The sequence below is a fragment of the Bos indicus x Bos taurus genome, chromosome 5, assembly GCF_003369695.1.
Source record: "Bos indicus x Bos taurus breed Angus x Brahman F1 hybrid chromosome 5, Bos_hybrid_MaternalHap_v2.0, whole genome shotgun sequence".
Lineage (NCBI taxonomy): Eukaryota > Metazoa > Chordata > Mammalia > Artiodactyla > Bovidae > Bos > Bos indicus x Bos taurus.
The window spans coordinates 18,906,784-18,923,621 of record NC_040080.1 but is presented as its reverse complement, the minus strand read 5'-3'; the positions used below and the strand labels follow the sequence as shown (position 1 = coordinate 18,923,621).

Genomic DNA, 16,838 nt, shown 5'->3' with positions numbered 1-16,838 from the left:
ATGCTAATATTTCACTTAAACAATGTAGGAACATAGTTCATTATTACAATATTGGGGTATATGCTTTTTCACTTGTAGATATTAAAATAATTTAAGCCAAATATGCTAGATTTTAGGGCTTCCCTGGTAGCTCAGCTTATAAAAAATCCACCTGCAATGCAGGAGACCTGGGTTCAATCCCTGGGTTGGGAAGATCCCCTGGAGGAAGAAATGGCAATATACTCCAGTATTCTTGCCTGGAGAATTCCCGTGGACAGAGGAGCCTGGTGAGCTACAGTCCATGCGGTTGCAAAGAATCAGACATGGCTGAGCGCTAAGCACAGCACAACATGCTAGATTTTACGCACTACAGAGAAATTTCCCAAGAAATCTTTTATTTCCCAAGACCTTGTACAATAATTGGCATATAATAGATGCTCAATAAATAATAAAGTAAAACTAGTGATAATTTGCTTCAGAAATAATTTACCCAACAGGCTGATTTTTCATGTTTGGCCAACATGGTTTGGAATCATCCCAATTAATATGAGCAACTTACAGACTGAAGAAACTAGACCTGGCATGGTTTACTACAAATAAGCCAGATCCAACCATAAGTCAGATTCCTGATTGAAGAATATTGACAGGAGTGGCCCAGTCTGAAATAACTAGAATTCCTCTAGTACCTAGATCTGAAGCTTCTTGAATCTTGGCATTTAAATTTTAACTAATTCCTTCCTCTGATTTCCTAATATACATTCATATAATTACTGGTGCACTTTTATTTTTAATGAAGCCCAGTATGTTGGCTGGTCCTCTTCCCTTGGCATCTTACTATAAACTCACATAATGATAAATGGTTCACAGGTGAACTTTTATGACTTTTGCTTATGCTAATCAGGCTCCCTCGTTCAAGTCTGAAGGCTCATAGGATCTTAGTTCCCCGAACAGGGACTTGAACCCAGACAGTGGCAGTGAAAACCTGGAGTCCTAACCACTGGACTTCTGGGGAACTCCCAAAGTTGATGCCTCTAGAAAAACTGGATATTTAGCTGCTCTAAATCTCAGCTGCTTTATCTATGAAACATAAACAATAATGCTTACCTCAAAGAGCAGTGACATGTATTTATAAGTTAATGCATAGAACAGTACCTGCCCATAATAGGCTATCAATATACCTTCTATCTAGACTCTAATATACCCTCAGGTGCATGATGCAGAAATTAAGTTCATTAAGACCATGTGTGTGTGTGTGTGTGTGTGTGTGTGTATAACCAGGGGACATCATTAATCGTGGATAATGATGATAAACTATAAGCATAAACATACTGACAATTCAGATCCAAAGGTCATAAACCAGGTAGTTTTATTATTAGAGCATTTACCCCAAGAGCACCCCTTCTAGTCTACTGCTGCCAGTCTACCCACACCCACACTCATCAACTATCATGTCTTCATAATGCCGTAGAATGACATTGTCATCATTGTCCTGGTAGAGCATGGAGATGGGGGACAGCTTGGTGGGGATGCAGACAGCCTGGGGAACCTCCGGGTCGACGGCGTGCATCAGCGCTTGCATGAAAGCATAGTTGGAGCTGTTGAGGGAGATGGTCAGTGAGAAAGGACACTCTCCGTGGCAGTAATTGGCCATGAAACCCTTGGGGGCGATGATCCACTTGTGCCAACCCAGATCCCGGAAGTTGATGAACAGCTGGTGGCGATGGCAGAGGCTCTTGCAAGAAGCCTTCGAGGTAGAGACGGCTGCCCTCCTCTTGCGGGAGGGAGATCGGCACTGCTCAGGGTGGAGGGTGACCACCAGCAGTGAAGTGTGAAGAGAACGTCTCAGTCTGGCGCAGGTGCCCTCGAGCTGAAAATTCTCCCCCAAGGCTCTGCCTCCTTTGACCACTATCTCTAGAAACAGACCTAAATTCTTGTGGGGGTCATTATTCCTCTTAGCCACATCCAGCAGGTTGAAGTGAAGGACACCTTGAGGCCACGGTACTGACTGCAGTGTAAACATTTTACCCATCTTCGGGGTGGCCTGGTCTATGACATGGGGCTCCGTTTGAACCAGGGACAGAGACAGTTCCAGCTCTGGTCCCAGGTTATAGTAAGTGTTGGGCCCCAAGTCCAGGCCCAGCTGGGCCATTGTCAACTGCTCCTCATCCCCGATGGCAGACAGGTTAAAGGACAGGAGCTTCTGTAGGCAGGAGGCGTGAGAAAGGCTCTCGGAGTAAAGGAAGGAACCTAGATGGGAATGAAAGATGTGAGAGTCACCATGAGATTTTTCACTTCACCCCAACCTGTGTGATCATATCAATGTCAAACGGTATATGTATATCCACACACACAAAATAAGGGCAGGGAGGACTTCCCTGGCATTCCAGTGGTAAGGACTCCACACTTCCACTGCAGGAGGTATGGGTTCAATCCCTGGTTGAGGAACTAAGATCCCAGAAGTCATGGGGTGTGGCCAGAAAAATAAAATAAAACAGCAAATAAAAAGAGGATGAGAAATCTCAGTTATACTCAAACCCTCCATTTGGGAGGATTTGTTTCTTTTACTCCTTATCTATGACCAGACATTCTTGTCTTCATAACTGCAGGTCCCCAAGGGATCCTGAATAGGACTTAGAAGGTCTATCATCTTAGATGGGAAAAAGAATCACATCTTTATCTTCAGTAAACTCTAAGTGAAATTTATCATTTCTTTCAATTATGAACATAGGCAACAAATCTTAATAATATTCTAAGAGCCTATGACACTGTTACCAATAAAAATCATAGGTATGTTCATATATTAAGTTGTTGCAAACATTTCAAAGTAACATTTATGCCTGAACTACTCTGAATTGATGGTATAGTCCCTTCTCTAGACCTTGTTACTTGTTGCACAAAAGCATCATTTATATTAATATACACACATTTATTTTTATAATATTTCTATAAATGTATTTCCATATTTAATTGACTTCTTTTAAAATTCTAAATATTTAACTTTAGGCATAGAAACAATTCAGAGAATGCAATGGCAACCCACTCCAGTACTCTTGCCTGGAAAATCCCATGGATGGAGGAGCCTGGTAGGTTGCAGTCCATGGGGTTGCTAAGAGTCAGACACAACTGAGTGACTTCACTTTCACGTTGCACTTTCATGCATTGGAGAAAGAAATGGCAACCCACTCCAGTGTTCTTGCCTGGAGAATCCCAGGGATGGTGGAGCCTGGTGGGCTGCTGTCTATGGGGTCGCACAGAGTCGGCCCGGACACGACTGAAGCGACTTAGCAACAGCAGTATAGAATCAATTATTCTGATAAAAGGTTCACTGGCTTCAACAGAACTGCCAAAGGAACCCATGGCACAAAGAACGTCCTATGCTGTCAAGAAGGACTTCAAAACAAACACCTGTCATCCCACCAATACTGGCTATCTGGTGTTCCCTTATGTTTTATCCTTAGATAATTCTTTTTTTTTTTTGGCCCGCACAGCTCATCTTGCAGGATCTTAGTTCCTTGACCAGGGATCAAACCTGGATCCCATCAGTGGAAGTACAATGTCCTGACACTTTCAGTGCCAATAACCTCTAGTCTTGTACTTTTGAATACCTGAATACATACCACTTTTGTGGCATGTAGGATCCATTTCCCTGACCAGGGATTGAATCTGGGCCCCCTGCACTGGGAACGTGGAGTCATAGCCACTGGATCACCAAAAATGTCCCCTCTCTGTTTCGTTTTGTTAACTATCTTCTTTAAAAAAAAAAAAAGCCTATTGTTTCTATCTCTTCCTTTTACCATATAGTCTTCTGTTGCTTTCTTTCTTTTTTTGACCACACCACTTGGCACGTGGGATCTCCCTGACCAGGGATTGAACCCATGACCCCTACAGTGGAAGCTTGGAGGCTTAACCACTGGACCACCAGGGAAGTCCCTATTTTCCAACTCTCTTACTGTTACTACTCCACTGAAATAAACATCTGTCTTGAACGTTGACTAACTAGCAAATTCAGGAAGTTTTCACAGAGCTTATCCTTCTCATCCTCTCTACACAGTTGATCTCTCCTGTTCATAGTTCGAATCCTAATATACTAGTCTCACTTTTTACTCATATCACTAAATCACATTCCTTAGTTAGTTAGTTCAGTCTCTCAGTTGTGTCTGACTCTTTGCGACCCCATGAATCGCAGCACACCAGGCCTTCCTGTCCATCACCAACTCCCGGAGTTTACCCAAACTCATGTCCATCGAGTCGGTGATGCCTTAGGTATGATTAAAAATAAAATAACTAAAAGCTAGAGAGGAAAAGAGGAACAGATTTGAAAACATGAATATAAAAAACTGTATTCAAAGAGACACCATTAATGAAATTTTTTCACTAACAAAATTAAAAGCAGAAAGGACAACCAAGAATACTTTCAATTATAAACAGCTTTTATGAATGATTAAGAGGCCTCACAAATCATTAAGGAAAAGAATCCTAAACAGGAAAAAGGTCATAATATGTAAATAGGCAATTATTTGGAAAATAAAATTGAATGATTCACATTGAGATAAACAGATAAATATAATCAATATTGCTGTATGTTATATATGAAAGTTAAGAGAGTAAGTAAATCCTAAGAGTTTTTATCACAAGGGAAAAAATTGTTTTCTATGTCATTAACTTTGTACCTAATGAGATGATAGATGTTCACTAAACTTATTTATTTTCTGACAGCACTCTGCAGCTTGCAGGATCTTTGTTCCCTGGCCAGATATCAAAACCCAGGCCACAACTGTGAAAATGCCAAGTTCATTAAACGCTGGATACTGTCAGGGAATTCCTTTATAGGACTGACTGCGATCATCATTTGTGATGTGTATGTATATGTGTGTGTGTATATATATACACACACATATATATATATTAAACCATTGTGCTGTATACCTTAGACTTACACAGCACTGCATGTCAGTTATATCTCAATAAAGCTGGAAGAAAAAGAGACTATATTCTAACTTTTAAATAAATAATCAAATAAATGATTCATTATTCATTTGAAAATGCACCATTTCGCCTTATTAAAGAAACAGAAATTAAAAGAGCAAGATCTTGTTTTGCTACCAGATTAACAAAAGTTAAATGCTGAAAGAGTGTTGTTACCTAATGACCCCCCGGTGTAGCATGAAGAACACTGCCACACACCAACAGAATAAAGTCCTATACAGCAATGAGAAAGAACTACAAATACATACACTGTGGATAAATCTCACAAATGTAGAGTGAAAGAAGCCAGACGTGAGAAAGGACACATTTCACAATTTCACTGACAGGAAGTTAATAAAGGACAAAACTAGTATGTGATTGATGTTAGATGTCAGAAGAGAAATTACCCCTGTAGAGAAGCAGTGATTAACCAGAAGGGGGCATGAAGGAGCCTCTGGGGTGCTGTTCATGTACTATTTCTTGATCTGGGTGCTAGTTATTCTGCAAAAATTCACTGAGCTGTTTCCTACAATTCACTCACACTTGTGAATGTACATTATACCTCAATAAGTTTCTATTTTTAAAGAGATTACTATCAGAGTAAGTGAGAATTCTCATACACTCATTGTGGAGTATAAATTTTAGAGGCTATTTGCTGTATATTAAAAGTAGAAATGTAAAAAAAAAGTATACATGTGCCTACTCTTTGATACAACAATCCTCTAAGAAATGATCCTATGGAAATAAAACTAAAAGTGCACACATGTACACAATAGATACAAAGCTACACTACATATGTTTATATTCATCAACAGGGCACCAGTTACATAAATTGTAGCATTATGTCTATACAATGTAGTATCATGTAACCATTAAAATAGGGATAAGTTCACTATTTGCTCTTACTTGTACAAAATGTTCATAATATTGGAAGAATGTATAGCATGATTCCATTTATAAAAATATTACAAGTTTATATTATAAATGTAAAGAAGAAAAGTCTGGAAAAATATACAACTATTAATGGTTTTCTCCAGGGGAAGGGTTGCTGCTGCTGCTGCTGCTGCTAAGTCGCTTCAGTCGTATCCGACTCTGTGTGACCCCATAGACAGCAGCCCAGCAACTCCTCCGTCCCTGGGATTCTCCAGGCAAGAACAGCGGAGTGGGTTGCCATTTCCTTCTCTAATGCATGAAAGTGCAAAGTGAAAGTGAAGTCGCTCAGTCATGTCCGACTTCTAGCGACCCCATGGACTGCAGCCCACCAGGCTCCTCCATCCATGGAACCCTCCAGGCAAGAGTACTGGAGTGGGGTGCTGTTGCCTTCTCCGAGGGGGGAGGGTTAGGGAGGAGTGATTACAAGATTTTGTCCTTTTCCTATATCATTAGATAAAATTTTGATCATCACAAAAATTATTTTTTTCCCACGGGGAAGGGAAGGCAGCAGCCTCAGCTATTTCCTACTCTCTCCTTGGAAAATCCTTTAAGCTAGTTCCCCTCACCTCTTAAAACTCTCCAGAATTCATCCCTGAAACTCCACCCCCAGGCCATGAGCCTCTAATGAGACACTTAGCAGGACGTATGGAAGTCATCTGTTGATGTTTTTTCTATAAACTTTTTTTTCTCTTCCTATAAACTCTTAAAGGGCAGACTTTGGTCTCTGTATCTTCATGTGTTACAGATTTCCTGGCATTTAGTTAAATACCCAATAAATGCCTCTTGAACAGAAATCTTATTTCCAGTTGCTGTAAAACTAAACAACTGGAGCTCTCAATTCTGCATCTCAACCACCTGGGAGTCTATATAGAAATGCAGATTACAACACTCATCTCCGACTTTGAATAAGAATCAGGTGGGAGCAGGAACTAGACTGGAGAATCAACTTTTAACACTTGATCTGGGTAATTTTTGGTGGGTGGGCTGTTTCACAAATTACTGAATGGCACTTACTCAGATCCTTGTACCAAAAGGTATGACAGCGGCATATATTATCCCTCTGTAGTTACAAATCCAGAATAGCCTTTTCTACCCATCCAAAGGATCGGGGAGGTGAGGAGGGGGAAGCAAAATTTACAGACACACTGAGCTCAAAGGCACCGGGATGCGTAAAGTGTGGGCTCAAGAGGGGGAGACCGAGCCCTAATTCCACCCTCCCTCCCACCTCCTCCCCACTATCTAAACTGTAGCGCAAAGCTGTTGATTCAGAAAACAAAACAAAATAAAACATTTCGACTCCTGGCTTTGTTCACACACTAGCTGTATGATCTTGAATAGGTTACAAGTTATCTCCTGTCTGAGCCTCAATTTCCTCATTGTTAAAAACTTGTTAAGAATACCTGCTTTCCTCTCAGGACGGTGGCTGGGATTAAATTAGGTAGAACAGGTAAAATGCCAGCACATGGCCTTCCACAAACCCTGGGTCATTGTTGTGCTGTGCTTAGTCGTTCAGTCGTGTCCAACCCTTTACGACCCCATGGACTGTAGCCCTCCAGGTTCATCGGTCCGTGGGGAATTCACCAGGCAAGAATACTGAAGAGAGTTGCCATGCCCTCCTCCAGGGGATCTTCCCAACCCAGGGATGGAACCCAGGTCTCCTGCCTTGCAGGTGGATTCTTCACCATCTGAGTCATTGTTACTCCCCCTTTATTCCTTTCTTCACCCCAGATTCTCCTCTAGGAAACACTCCAAAGTCCTCACCTTGATCTGGGAGAAGCCGGAGGATATTCCCACGGACACCCAGCTCCTTCACGTAGCACAAGTCTTTGGAGATGCCGGTGCTGGCTGCTTCCTCTTGAGCCTGGAAAATTCTCTTCAAGATGGAAGGCACAGGTTGGAATTTCTTGGGTGAAGGCACTTTGTCTAAGCCCAGAAATCGGAGAAAGACATGTTCATGGAATTGGAGTGTCTGGCCAAAGGCCAGAGTGAACAGGAGGCAGAGAGCCAAGGCTGCTAGGGAAGGAAGCATGGCTGAGGTGAAGCCGCAGAGAGCTCTAAGCGCTGAGCTGCCCAGCAATTCAGGTGCTGCTGATTTATCTGACGTATGATAATCAGGTGTGAACTGCTCTCTTCCCAGCTCTCAAAGGCAATTGGATACAAAAGAACAGAATTTTTTTTCCCCTCTTTCCTAGTTCTACTGTTCCAGAAAAAAAATTCACAAGAGATTACCCATGCATGGAGCTAACTCTACAACCATCTGAAATTTGTCAGCAGTAGACAGAGTAGAAAGGAGATTTACTAATTTAACAAACATTTACTAAGCGTCTATTATGTGCAAGGCACTGAGATGAGTGCTGGAAATGTATTAGTAGCTCAAGGTCTTGTCATTCATAGTCTAATTAGACAAATATGCATGCACTCAGTCGCTCTTCGTCCGACTCTGTGACCCCAAGGACTGCAGCCCTCCAGGCTCCTCTGTCCATGGGATTCTCCAAACAAGAATACTGAAGTGGGTTGCCATTTCCTTCTCCACGGGATCTTCCTGACCCAGGGATCGAACCCACGTGTCCTGCATTGGCAGGCGGATTCTTCCCAGCGCTTCACCAGGGAAGCGCACACTAAGTATTCACATCGGAAAAAAAAAAAAACAACTGCAAAGCTTAGTAGACATTCAGGGCTGAAAGAATTACATGTGGAAAGGCATGGAGGTTATTGAGTAGCTTAAACAAGGCAGCATAAATCAATTTCTGTTTGGGTTTTTTGTTTTGGCCTAACAACTGTAAGTCTTTTCAGATGCTACAGAAGAATCAGCTTGTCTGTAGAGAAAATAACTTTCAAGCTTTTTGAAAACAGAGACATTATCATTTTACATTATTTTATACCACCTATTTTTTATCTTGATAAATTTTATTATTGCAGTAGATGGAAAGAATATATATATATTTTTTTCATTGCCTTTCATTTCTGTAAGCAATAAGCAACTGTTTTATGTAAATTTATCATTTGAACCTTTTAAATTGTTTGAGAGTGGTAGGAAAGGGGGTAGTTTTCTAGAGTCGTGAATGATTTGGGGTCACACAATCATTGCCCTAAATTGTAACCATTCATAAACTCAAACCCTTTAACATGAGGCTCTCTGAATTTGGTCAGTTTCTCTCCCACATATTTTTAAATACCACCTATTTGAAGAACCTCCTTCAAAAGGACTTAGGCCAGGACCATTGTATTCAGTGCCCCTGACCCCACAGCAGACCACTGTCCACCCATGCCCCCACCAGAGGCTCCTGGACACTCAGAGGCAAGTCTGGCTCATTCTCTTGGGGATCACTGCCCCTTTCTTCTGGGTCCTGGTGCACACAAGGTTTTGTTTGTGCCCTCCAAGATTCTGTTTTAAGAGCTTGCTTTCCCAAAGGAAAAACAAAGTGTTGTTTCTAATATATAATAATTTCTCACCATTTATAGGATAAAATCTAAACTCCTTAGTTTGACATTTAAGGACTTTCTTGGTTTGGTACCCATCTCCTTAGCCAGTTTCATTTCCTAATACTCAGCATCTTCAGTGTTAATGCTTTAATGATACTGATGTATTTTTATTTCTCCTATGAGCTTATTTCATCTTAGAGCCTTTGCACAGACCAAGGTCAAAGGTCACTTCCACTGCGAAGACTTCCTTGACTCACCAAAACAGGTCTGGATACTTCCTCTTTCTCCCATGAGTCTTGAGTGGGCATCCATGAGAATACTTATCACCATGCATTTCGCTGTGTTTTGCCTACATCCCTCCCAGATAACACATTCCTTGAGGGTTGTGAATCATATCTTTTTATTTAAGTATCTTTCATTCTAAATGCTAAGAATAGGGAATAGGGAGTTTAATGGGGATAAAGTTTCTCTTCTGCAAGATGGAAACAGTTCCAGAAGTCGATGACAATGTGAATATACTTAATGAGTGTACTTCATGCCACTGAACTGCATACTTATGAATGATTAAAATGATAAAATTTTGTTATATGCATTTTACCACTTTTATTTTTTAAAAATAAAAAATAGTCATATCCTTTGATTAGTAATTCCATTTCAATCTTTTGGAAAATTATTTTTATTTTTTAAAATTGATAAATAGTTGATGTCTGGAGGAGGAAATGGCAACCCACTCCAGTATTTTTGCCTGGAAAATTCCATGGACAGATGAGCCTGTAGGGCTACAGTCCATGGGGTTACAAAGAGTTGGACATGACTGAGCATACCTGCGTGGCTGATGTACAATGTTGTATATCAGGTGTACATCAAAGTGATTCAGTTTGAATTATATAATATCAAACTAATTTCTTTTTCAAGTTATTTTCCCTTATAGGTTATTATAAAATATTGAGTTTAGTTCCCTGTGCTATACTATATGTCCTTATTGTCATATGTCCTTTTGGTCAACAATATGTCCAAGAAGGACTATATGTCCTTATTGATCAGCAATTCCATTTCTAGAATATTATTCTAAGCTAATAGAATATAACCTACAGAGGGCAAGGATCAGTGGTGTGTCTTTCCCTCAAGGTTTCTCCACTGCCAAGGAAAGTGTCTGCCATGTAGCAGACATTCAATAGGTATCTGTGCAATTTAAAAACAAAAAAATGAATGAATGAATTGGTGCTATTTCCAAAGGTCTTGCTCTTCTGGATAGCCACATCTTCTCCATTCCCATTTCTCCTACTCCTACTTGCACCCTGTATGTGAATGTGTGAAGTCACTCAGTTGTGTCCGACTCTTTGCAACCCCATGGACTGTATCCTACCAGGCTCCTCCGTCCATGGGATTTTCCAGGCAAGAGTACTGGAGTGGGTTGCCATTTCCTTCTCCAGAGGATCTTCCCCACTCAGGGATTGAACCCGGGTCTCCCACATTGTAGGCAAACGCTTTACCATCTGAGCCACCAGGGAAGTGCATTTAGTCTACAAACCCCACCTGTTTTCAACAATAAATGGAGGCTGCACTTTGATTCTCTCCATTTAACTTTCCTGATTTAAAGTTAGAAATCAGACTAACTGGGGACTTCCCTAGTGATCCAGTGGTAAAGAACCCACTTTGCAATGCAGGGGACATGGATTCAATCCCTGGTTGGGGAACTAAGATCCCACATGCCACGGCCAACTAAGCCCATGTGCCACAACTAGAGAAGCCTGATTGCCATAATGAAGACCCAGCATAGCCAAAAAAAAAAGGAAAGAAAGAATCAGACCAACTCATTTAAAATTCGGTTCCACCACTTACCAGTTGTGTGATCACGGGCAAATCATTCAACTGTGAAGTGAGAATAAAGCATTCGTTGCTGAGTTGCTGATGGGATCTGAAGAGATAATACATATGCCAAGCTCAGGATGTCTGACAAATGGTAAGCACTCCATAAAAGCAAGGTGACACGCTCTTTCGTCGAGGTTGCCAACATGCCACCCTGACTAAGGAAGACAGGGCCCCATGAGCCACAGCCACGGCCACACTGGCAAACACTGGAAACACCCGGGAAGGCAAGGTAATGCTGGTGCCATGCATCACCACGGCATCAGCGTCAACAAATATCACCCAGGTTACTTTGGGAAAGTTGATCTGAGAGATTACCACTTAAGAGGAACCAGAGTTTCTGCCCAACTGCCAATCTTGATAAACTGTGGACCTAGGTCAGTGAGCAGACATGGGTGAATGCTGCCAAGAACAAGACTTGAACTCCTTCTATCATTAACGTGGCATTGTTGGGTTACTACAAAGTTCTGGGGAAGGGAAAACTCCCAAAGCAGCCTGTCATTGTAAAGGTCAAATTCTTCAGCAGAAGAGCTGAGGAAAAGATTAAGGGTGTAGGTGGGGCTTGTGTCCTGGTGGCTGGAAGCCACATGCTGAGAAATTCATTAAATGATAACGAGTGCTTTTCAAAAAAGAAAAAGCAAGTTGACATTAATTTGTTGTTGTTGTTTAGTTACCAAGTCCTGTCTGACTCGGTGCAACCCTCTGGACTGCCACACCCCAGGCTAGTCTGTCCTTCAATATCTTCTGGAGTTTGCTCAAACTCATGTCCATTGAGTGGTGATGCCATCCAACCATCTCATTCTCTGTTGCCCCTTACTCCTCCTGCATCAATCTTTTCCAGCATCAGGGTCTTTTCCAATAAGTCAGCTCTTTGCATCAAGTGGCCAAATTTCAGCTTCAGCATCAGTCAGATCAGATCAGATCAGTCGCTCAGTCGTGTCCGACTCTTTGCGACCCCATGAATTGCAGCACGCCAGGCCTCCCTGTCCATCACCAACTCCCGGAGTTCACTCAGACTCACGTCCATTGAGTCAGTGATGCCATCCAGCCATCTCATCCTCTGTTGTCCCCTTCTCCTCTTGCCCCCAATCCCTCCCAGCATCAGAGTCTTTTCCAATGAGTCAACTCTTCACATCAGGTGGCCAAAGTACTGGAGTTTCAGCTTTAGCATCATTCCTTCCAAAGAAATCCCAGGGCTGATCTCCTTCAGAATGGCCTGGTTGGATCTCCTTGTAGTCCAAGGGACTCTCAAGAGTCTTCTCCAACACCACAGTTCAAAAGCATCAATTCTTTAGCACTCAGCCTTCTTCACAGTCCAACTCTCACATCCATACATGACCACAGGAAAAACCATAGCCTTGACTAGACGAACATTTGTTGGCAAAGTAATGTCTCTGCTTTTGAATATGCTATCTAGGTTGGTCATAACTTGTCTTCCAAGGAGTAAGTGTCTTTTAATTTCATGGCTGCAGTCACCATCTGCAGTGATTTTGGAACCCAGAAAAATAAAGTCTGACACTGTTTCCACTGTTTCCCCATCTCTTTCCCATGAAGTAATGGGACCGGATGCCATGATTTTCATTTTCTGAATGTTGAGCTTTAAGCCAACTTTTTCACTCTCCACTTTCACCTTCATCAAGAGGCTTTTTAGTTGCTCTTCACTTTCTGCCATAAGGGTGGTGTCATCTGCATATCTGAGGTGATTGATATTTCTCCCGGCAATCTTGATTCCAGCTTGTGTTTCTTCCAGTCCAGCGTTTCTCATGAGGTACTCTGCATATAAGTTAAAAAACAGGGTGCCAATATACAGCCTTGACGCACTCCTTTTCCTATTTGGAACCAGTCTTTTCCTATTTGGAACCAGTCTTACGATTATACAGTGGAAGTGAGAAATAGATTTAAGGGACTAGATCTGATAGAGTGCCTGATGAACTATGGACAGAGGTTTGTGACATTGTACAGGAGATAGGGATCAAGACCATCCCCATGGAAAAGAAATGCAAAAAAGCAAAATGGCTGTCTGGGCCTTACAAATAGTTGTGAAAAAAAGAGAAGCGAAAAGCAAAGGAGAAAAGGAAAGATATAAACATCTGAATGCAGAGTTCCAAAGAATAGCAAGAAGAGATAAGAAAGCCTTCTTCAGCCATCAATGCAAAGAAATAGAGGAAAACAACAGAATGGGAAAGACTAGAGATCTCTTCAAGAAAATCAGAGATACCAAAGGAACATTTCATGCAAAGATGGGCTCGATAAAGGACAGAAATGGTATGGACCTAACAGAAGCAGAAGATATTAAGAAGAGATGGCAAGAATACACAGAAGAACTGTACAAAAAAGATCTTCACGACCTAGATAATCACGATGGTGTGATCACTGACCTAGAGCCAGACATCCTGGAATGTGAAGTCAAGTGGGCCTTAGAAAGCACCACTATGAACAAAGCTAGTGGAGGTGATAGAATTCCAGTTGAGCTATTCCAAATCCTGAAAGATGATGCTGTGAAAGTGCTGCACTCAATATGCCAGCAAATTTGGAAAACTCAGCAGTGGCCACAGGACTGGAAAAGGTCAGTTTTCATTCCAATCCCAAAGAAAGGCAATGCCAAAGAATGCTCAAACTACCGCACAATTACACTCATCTCACACACTAGTAAAGTAATGCTCAAAATTCTCCAAGCCAGGCTTCAGCAATATGTGAACCGTGAACTTCCAGATGTTCAAGCTGGAAAAGGCAGAGGAACCAGAGATCAAATTGCCATCGAAAAAGCAAGAGAGTTCCAGAAAGACATCTATTTCTGCTTTATTGAGTATGCCAAAGCCTTTGACTGTGTGGATCACAATAAACTGTGGAAAATTCTGAAAGAGATGGGAATACCAGACCACCTGATTTGCCTCTTTAGAAATTTGTATGCAGGTCAGGAAACAATAGTTAGAACTGGACATGGAACAACAGACTGGTTCCAAAGAGGAAAAGGAGTTCGTCAAGGCTGTATATTGTCACCCTGTTTATTTAACTTATATGCAGAGTACATCATGAGAAACGCTGGACTAGAAGAAACACAAGCTGGAATCAAGATTGCCGGGAGAAATATCAATCACCTCAGATATGCAGATGACACCACCCTTATGGCAGAAAGTGAAGAGCAACTAAAAAGCCTCTTGATGAAGGTGAAAGTGGAGAGTGAAAAAGTTGGCTTAAAGCTCAACATTCAGAAAACGAAGATCATGGCATCCGGTCCCATCACTTCATGGGAAATAGATAGGGAAACAGTGGAAATAGTGTCAGACTTTATTTTTCTGGGCTCCAAAATCACTGCAGGTGGTGACTGCAGCCATGAAATTAAAAGACACCTACTCCTTGGAAGGAAAGTTATGACCAACCTAGATAGCATATTCAAAAGCAGAGACATTACTTTGCCAACAAATGTTCGTCTAGTCAAGGCTATGGTTTTTCCTGTGGTCATGTATGGATGTGAGAGTTGGACTGTGAAGAAGGCTGAGCGCTGAAGAATTGATGCTTTTGAACTGTGGTGTTGGAGAAGACTCTTGAGAGTCCCTTGGACTGCAAGGAGATCCAACCAGGCCATTCTGAAGGAGATCAGCCCTGGGATTTCTTTGGAAGGAATGATGCTAAAGCTGAAACTCCAATACTTTGGCCACCTGATATGAAGAGTTGACTCATTGGAAAAGACTCTGATGCTGGGAGGGATTGAGGGCAAGAGGAGAAGGGGACAACAGAGGATGAGATGGTTGGATGGCATCACTGACTTGATGGACATGAGTCTGAGTGAACTCTGGGAGTTGGTGATGGACAGGGAGGCCTGGCATGCTGCGATTCATGGGGTCACAAAGAGTCGGACACCACTGAGCAACTGATCTGATCTGATCTGTTGTTCCATGTCCAGTTCTAACTGTTGCTTCCTGACCTGCATACAGATTTCTCAAGAGGCAAATCAGGTGGTCTGGTATTCCCATCTCTTTCAGAATTTTCCACAGTTTATTGTGATCCACACAGTCAAAGGCTTTGGCATAGTCAATAAAGCAGAAATAGATGCCTTTCTGGAACTCTCTTGCTTTTTCGAGGATCCAGCGGATGTTGGCAATTTGATCTCTGGTTCCTCTGCCTTTTCTAAAACCAGCTTGAACATCATGAAGTTCACGGTTCACATATTGCTGAAGCCTGGCTTGGAGAATTTTGAGCATTAGTTTACTAGCGTGTGAGATGAGTGTAATTGTGCAGTAGTTTGAGCATTCTTTGGCATTGCCTTTCTTTGGCATTGGAATGAAAACTGACCTTTTCCAGTCCTGTGGCCACTGCTGAGTTTTCCACATTTGCTGGCATATTGAGGGCAGCACTTTCACAGCATCATCTTTCAGGATTTGGAATAGCTCAACTGGAATTCTATCACCTCCACTAGCTTTGTTCATAGTGGTGCTTTCTAAGGCCCACTTGACTTCACATTCCAGGATGTCTGGCTCTAGGTCAGTGATCACACCATCGTGATTATCTGGATCATGAAGATCTTTTTTGCACAGTTCTTCTGTGTATTCTTGCCATCTCTTCTTAGTATCTTCTGCTTCTGTTAGGTCCATACCATTTCTGTCCTTTATTGAGCCCATCTTTGCATGAAATGTTCCTTTGGTATCTTTGATTTTCTTGAAGAGATCTCTAGTCTTTCCCATTCTGTTGTTTTCCTCTATTTCTTTGCATTGATGGCTGAAGAAGGCTTTCTTATCTCTTCTTGCTATTCTTTGGAACTCTGCATTCAGATGTTTATATCTTTCCTTTTCTCCTTTGCTTTTCGCTTCTCTTCTTTTCACAGCTATTTGTAAGGCCTCCCCAGACAGCCATTTTGCTTTTTTGCATTTCTTTTCCATGGGGATGGTCTTGATCCCTGTCTCCTGTACAGTGTCACGAACCTCATTCCATAGTTCATCAGGCACTCTATCTATCAGATCTAGGCCCTTAAATCTATGTCTCACTTCCACTGTATAATCATAAGGGATTTGATTTAGGTCATACCTGAATGGTCTAGTGGTTTTCCCTACTTTCTTCAATTTAAGTCTGAATTTGGCAATCAGGAGTTCATGGTCTGAGCCACAGTCAGCTCCTGGTTTTGTTTTTGCTGACTGTATAGAGCTTCTCCATCTTTGGCTGCAAGGAATATAATCAATCTGATTTCGGTGTTGACCGTCTGATGATGTCCATGTGTTGAGTCTTCTCTTGTGTTGTTGGAAGAGGGTGTTTGTTATCACCAGTGCATCTTCTTGGCAAAACTCTATTAGTCTTTGCCCTGCTTCATTCCGTATTCCAAGGCCAAATTTGCCTGTTACTCCAGGTGTTCCTTGACTTCCTACTTTTGCATTCCAGTCCCCTATAATGAAAAGACATCTCATCTCTTTTGGGTGTTAGTTCTAAAAGGTCTTGTAGGTCTTCATAGAACTGTTCAACTTCAGCTTCTTCAGCGTTACTGGTTGGGGCATAGACTTGGATTACTGTGATATTGAATGGTTATCTTGGAAACAAACAGATCATTCTGTCGTTTTTGAGATTGCATCCAAGTACTGCATTTCGGACTCTTTTGTTGACCATGACGGCTACTACATTTCTTCTGAGGGATTCCTGCCCGCAGTAGTAGATATAATGGTCATCTGAGTTAAATTCACCCA

The 16,838-nt window shown here is 41.8% G+C and overlaps 1 protein-coding gene across 1 annotated transcript; it reads right to left on the bottom strand.

The window, feature by feature from the left end:
• Positions 1-1,330: 1,330 nt before the first annotated feature.
• On the bottom strand, positions 1,331-7,969 carry GDF3 (growth differentiation factor 3). The gene is made up of 2 exons (XM_027543522.1): positions 7,639-7,969; positions 1,331-2,226 (listed from the first exon to the last, which is right to left on the bottom strand). Exons 1-2 carry the CDS (start codon positions 7,904-7,906, stop codon positions 1,400-1,402), a joined length of 1,095 nt encoding a protein of 364 aa, XP_027399323.1. The 5' UTR covers positions 7,907-7,969; the 3' UTR covers positions 1,331-1,399.
• Between the last annotated feature and the right edge of the window lie 8,869 nt (positions 7,970-16,838).

Bases quoted from the DNA above. Each gene is read 5' to 3' on its own strand.
- GDF3 (XM_027543522.1), bottom strand. From the start codon at position 7,906: ATGCTTCCTTCCCTAGCAGCCTTGGCTCTCTGCCTCCTGTTCACTCTG. The intron at 2,227-7,638 runs GTGAGGACTTTG...ATTCCCATCTAG, and splicing joins CCGGCTTCTCCCAGATCAAG to GTTCCTTCCTTTACTCCGAG.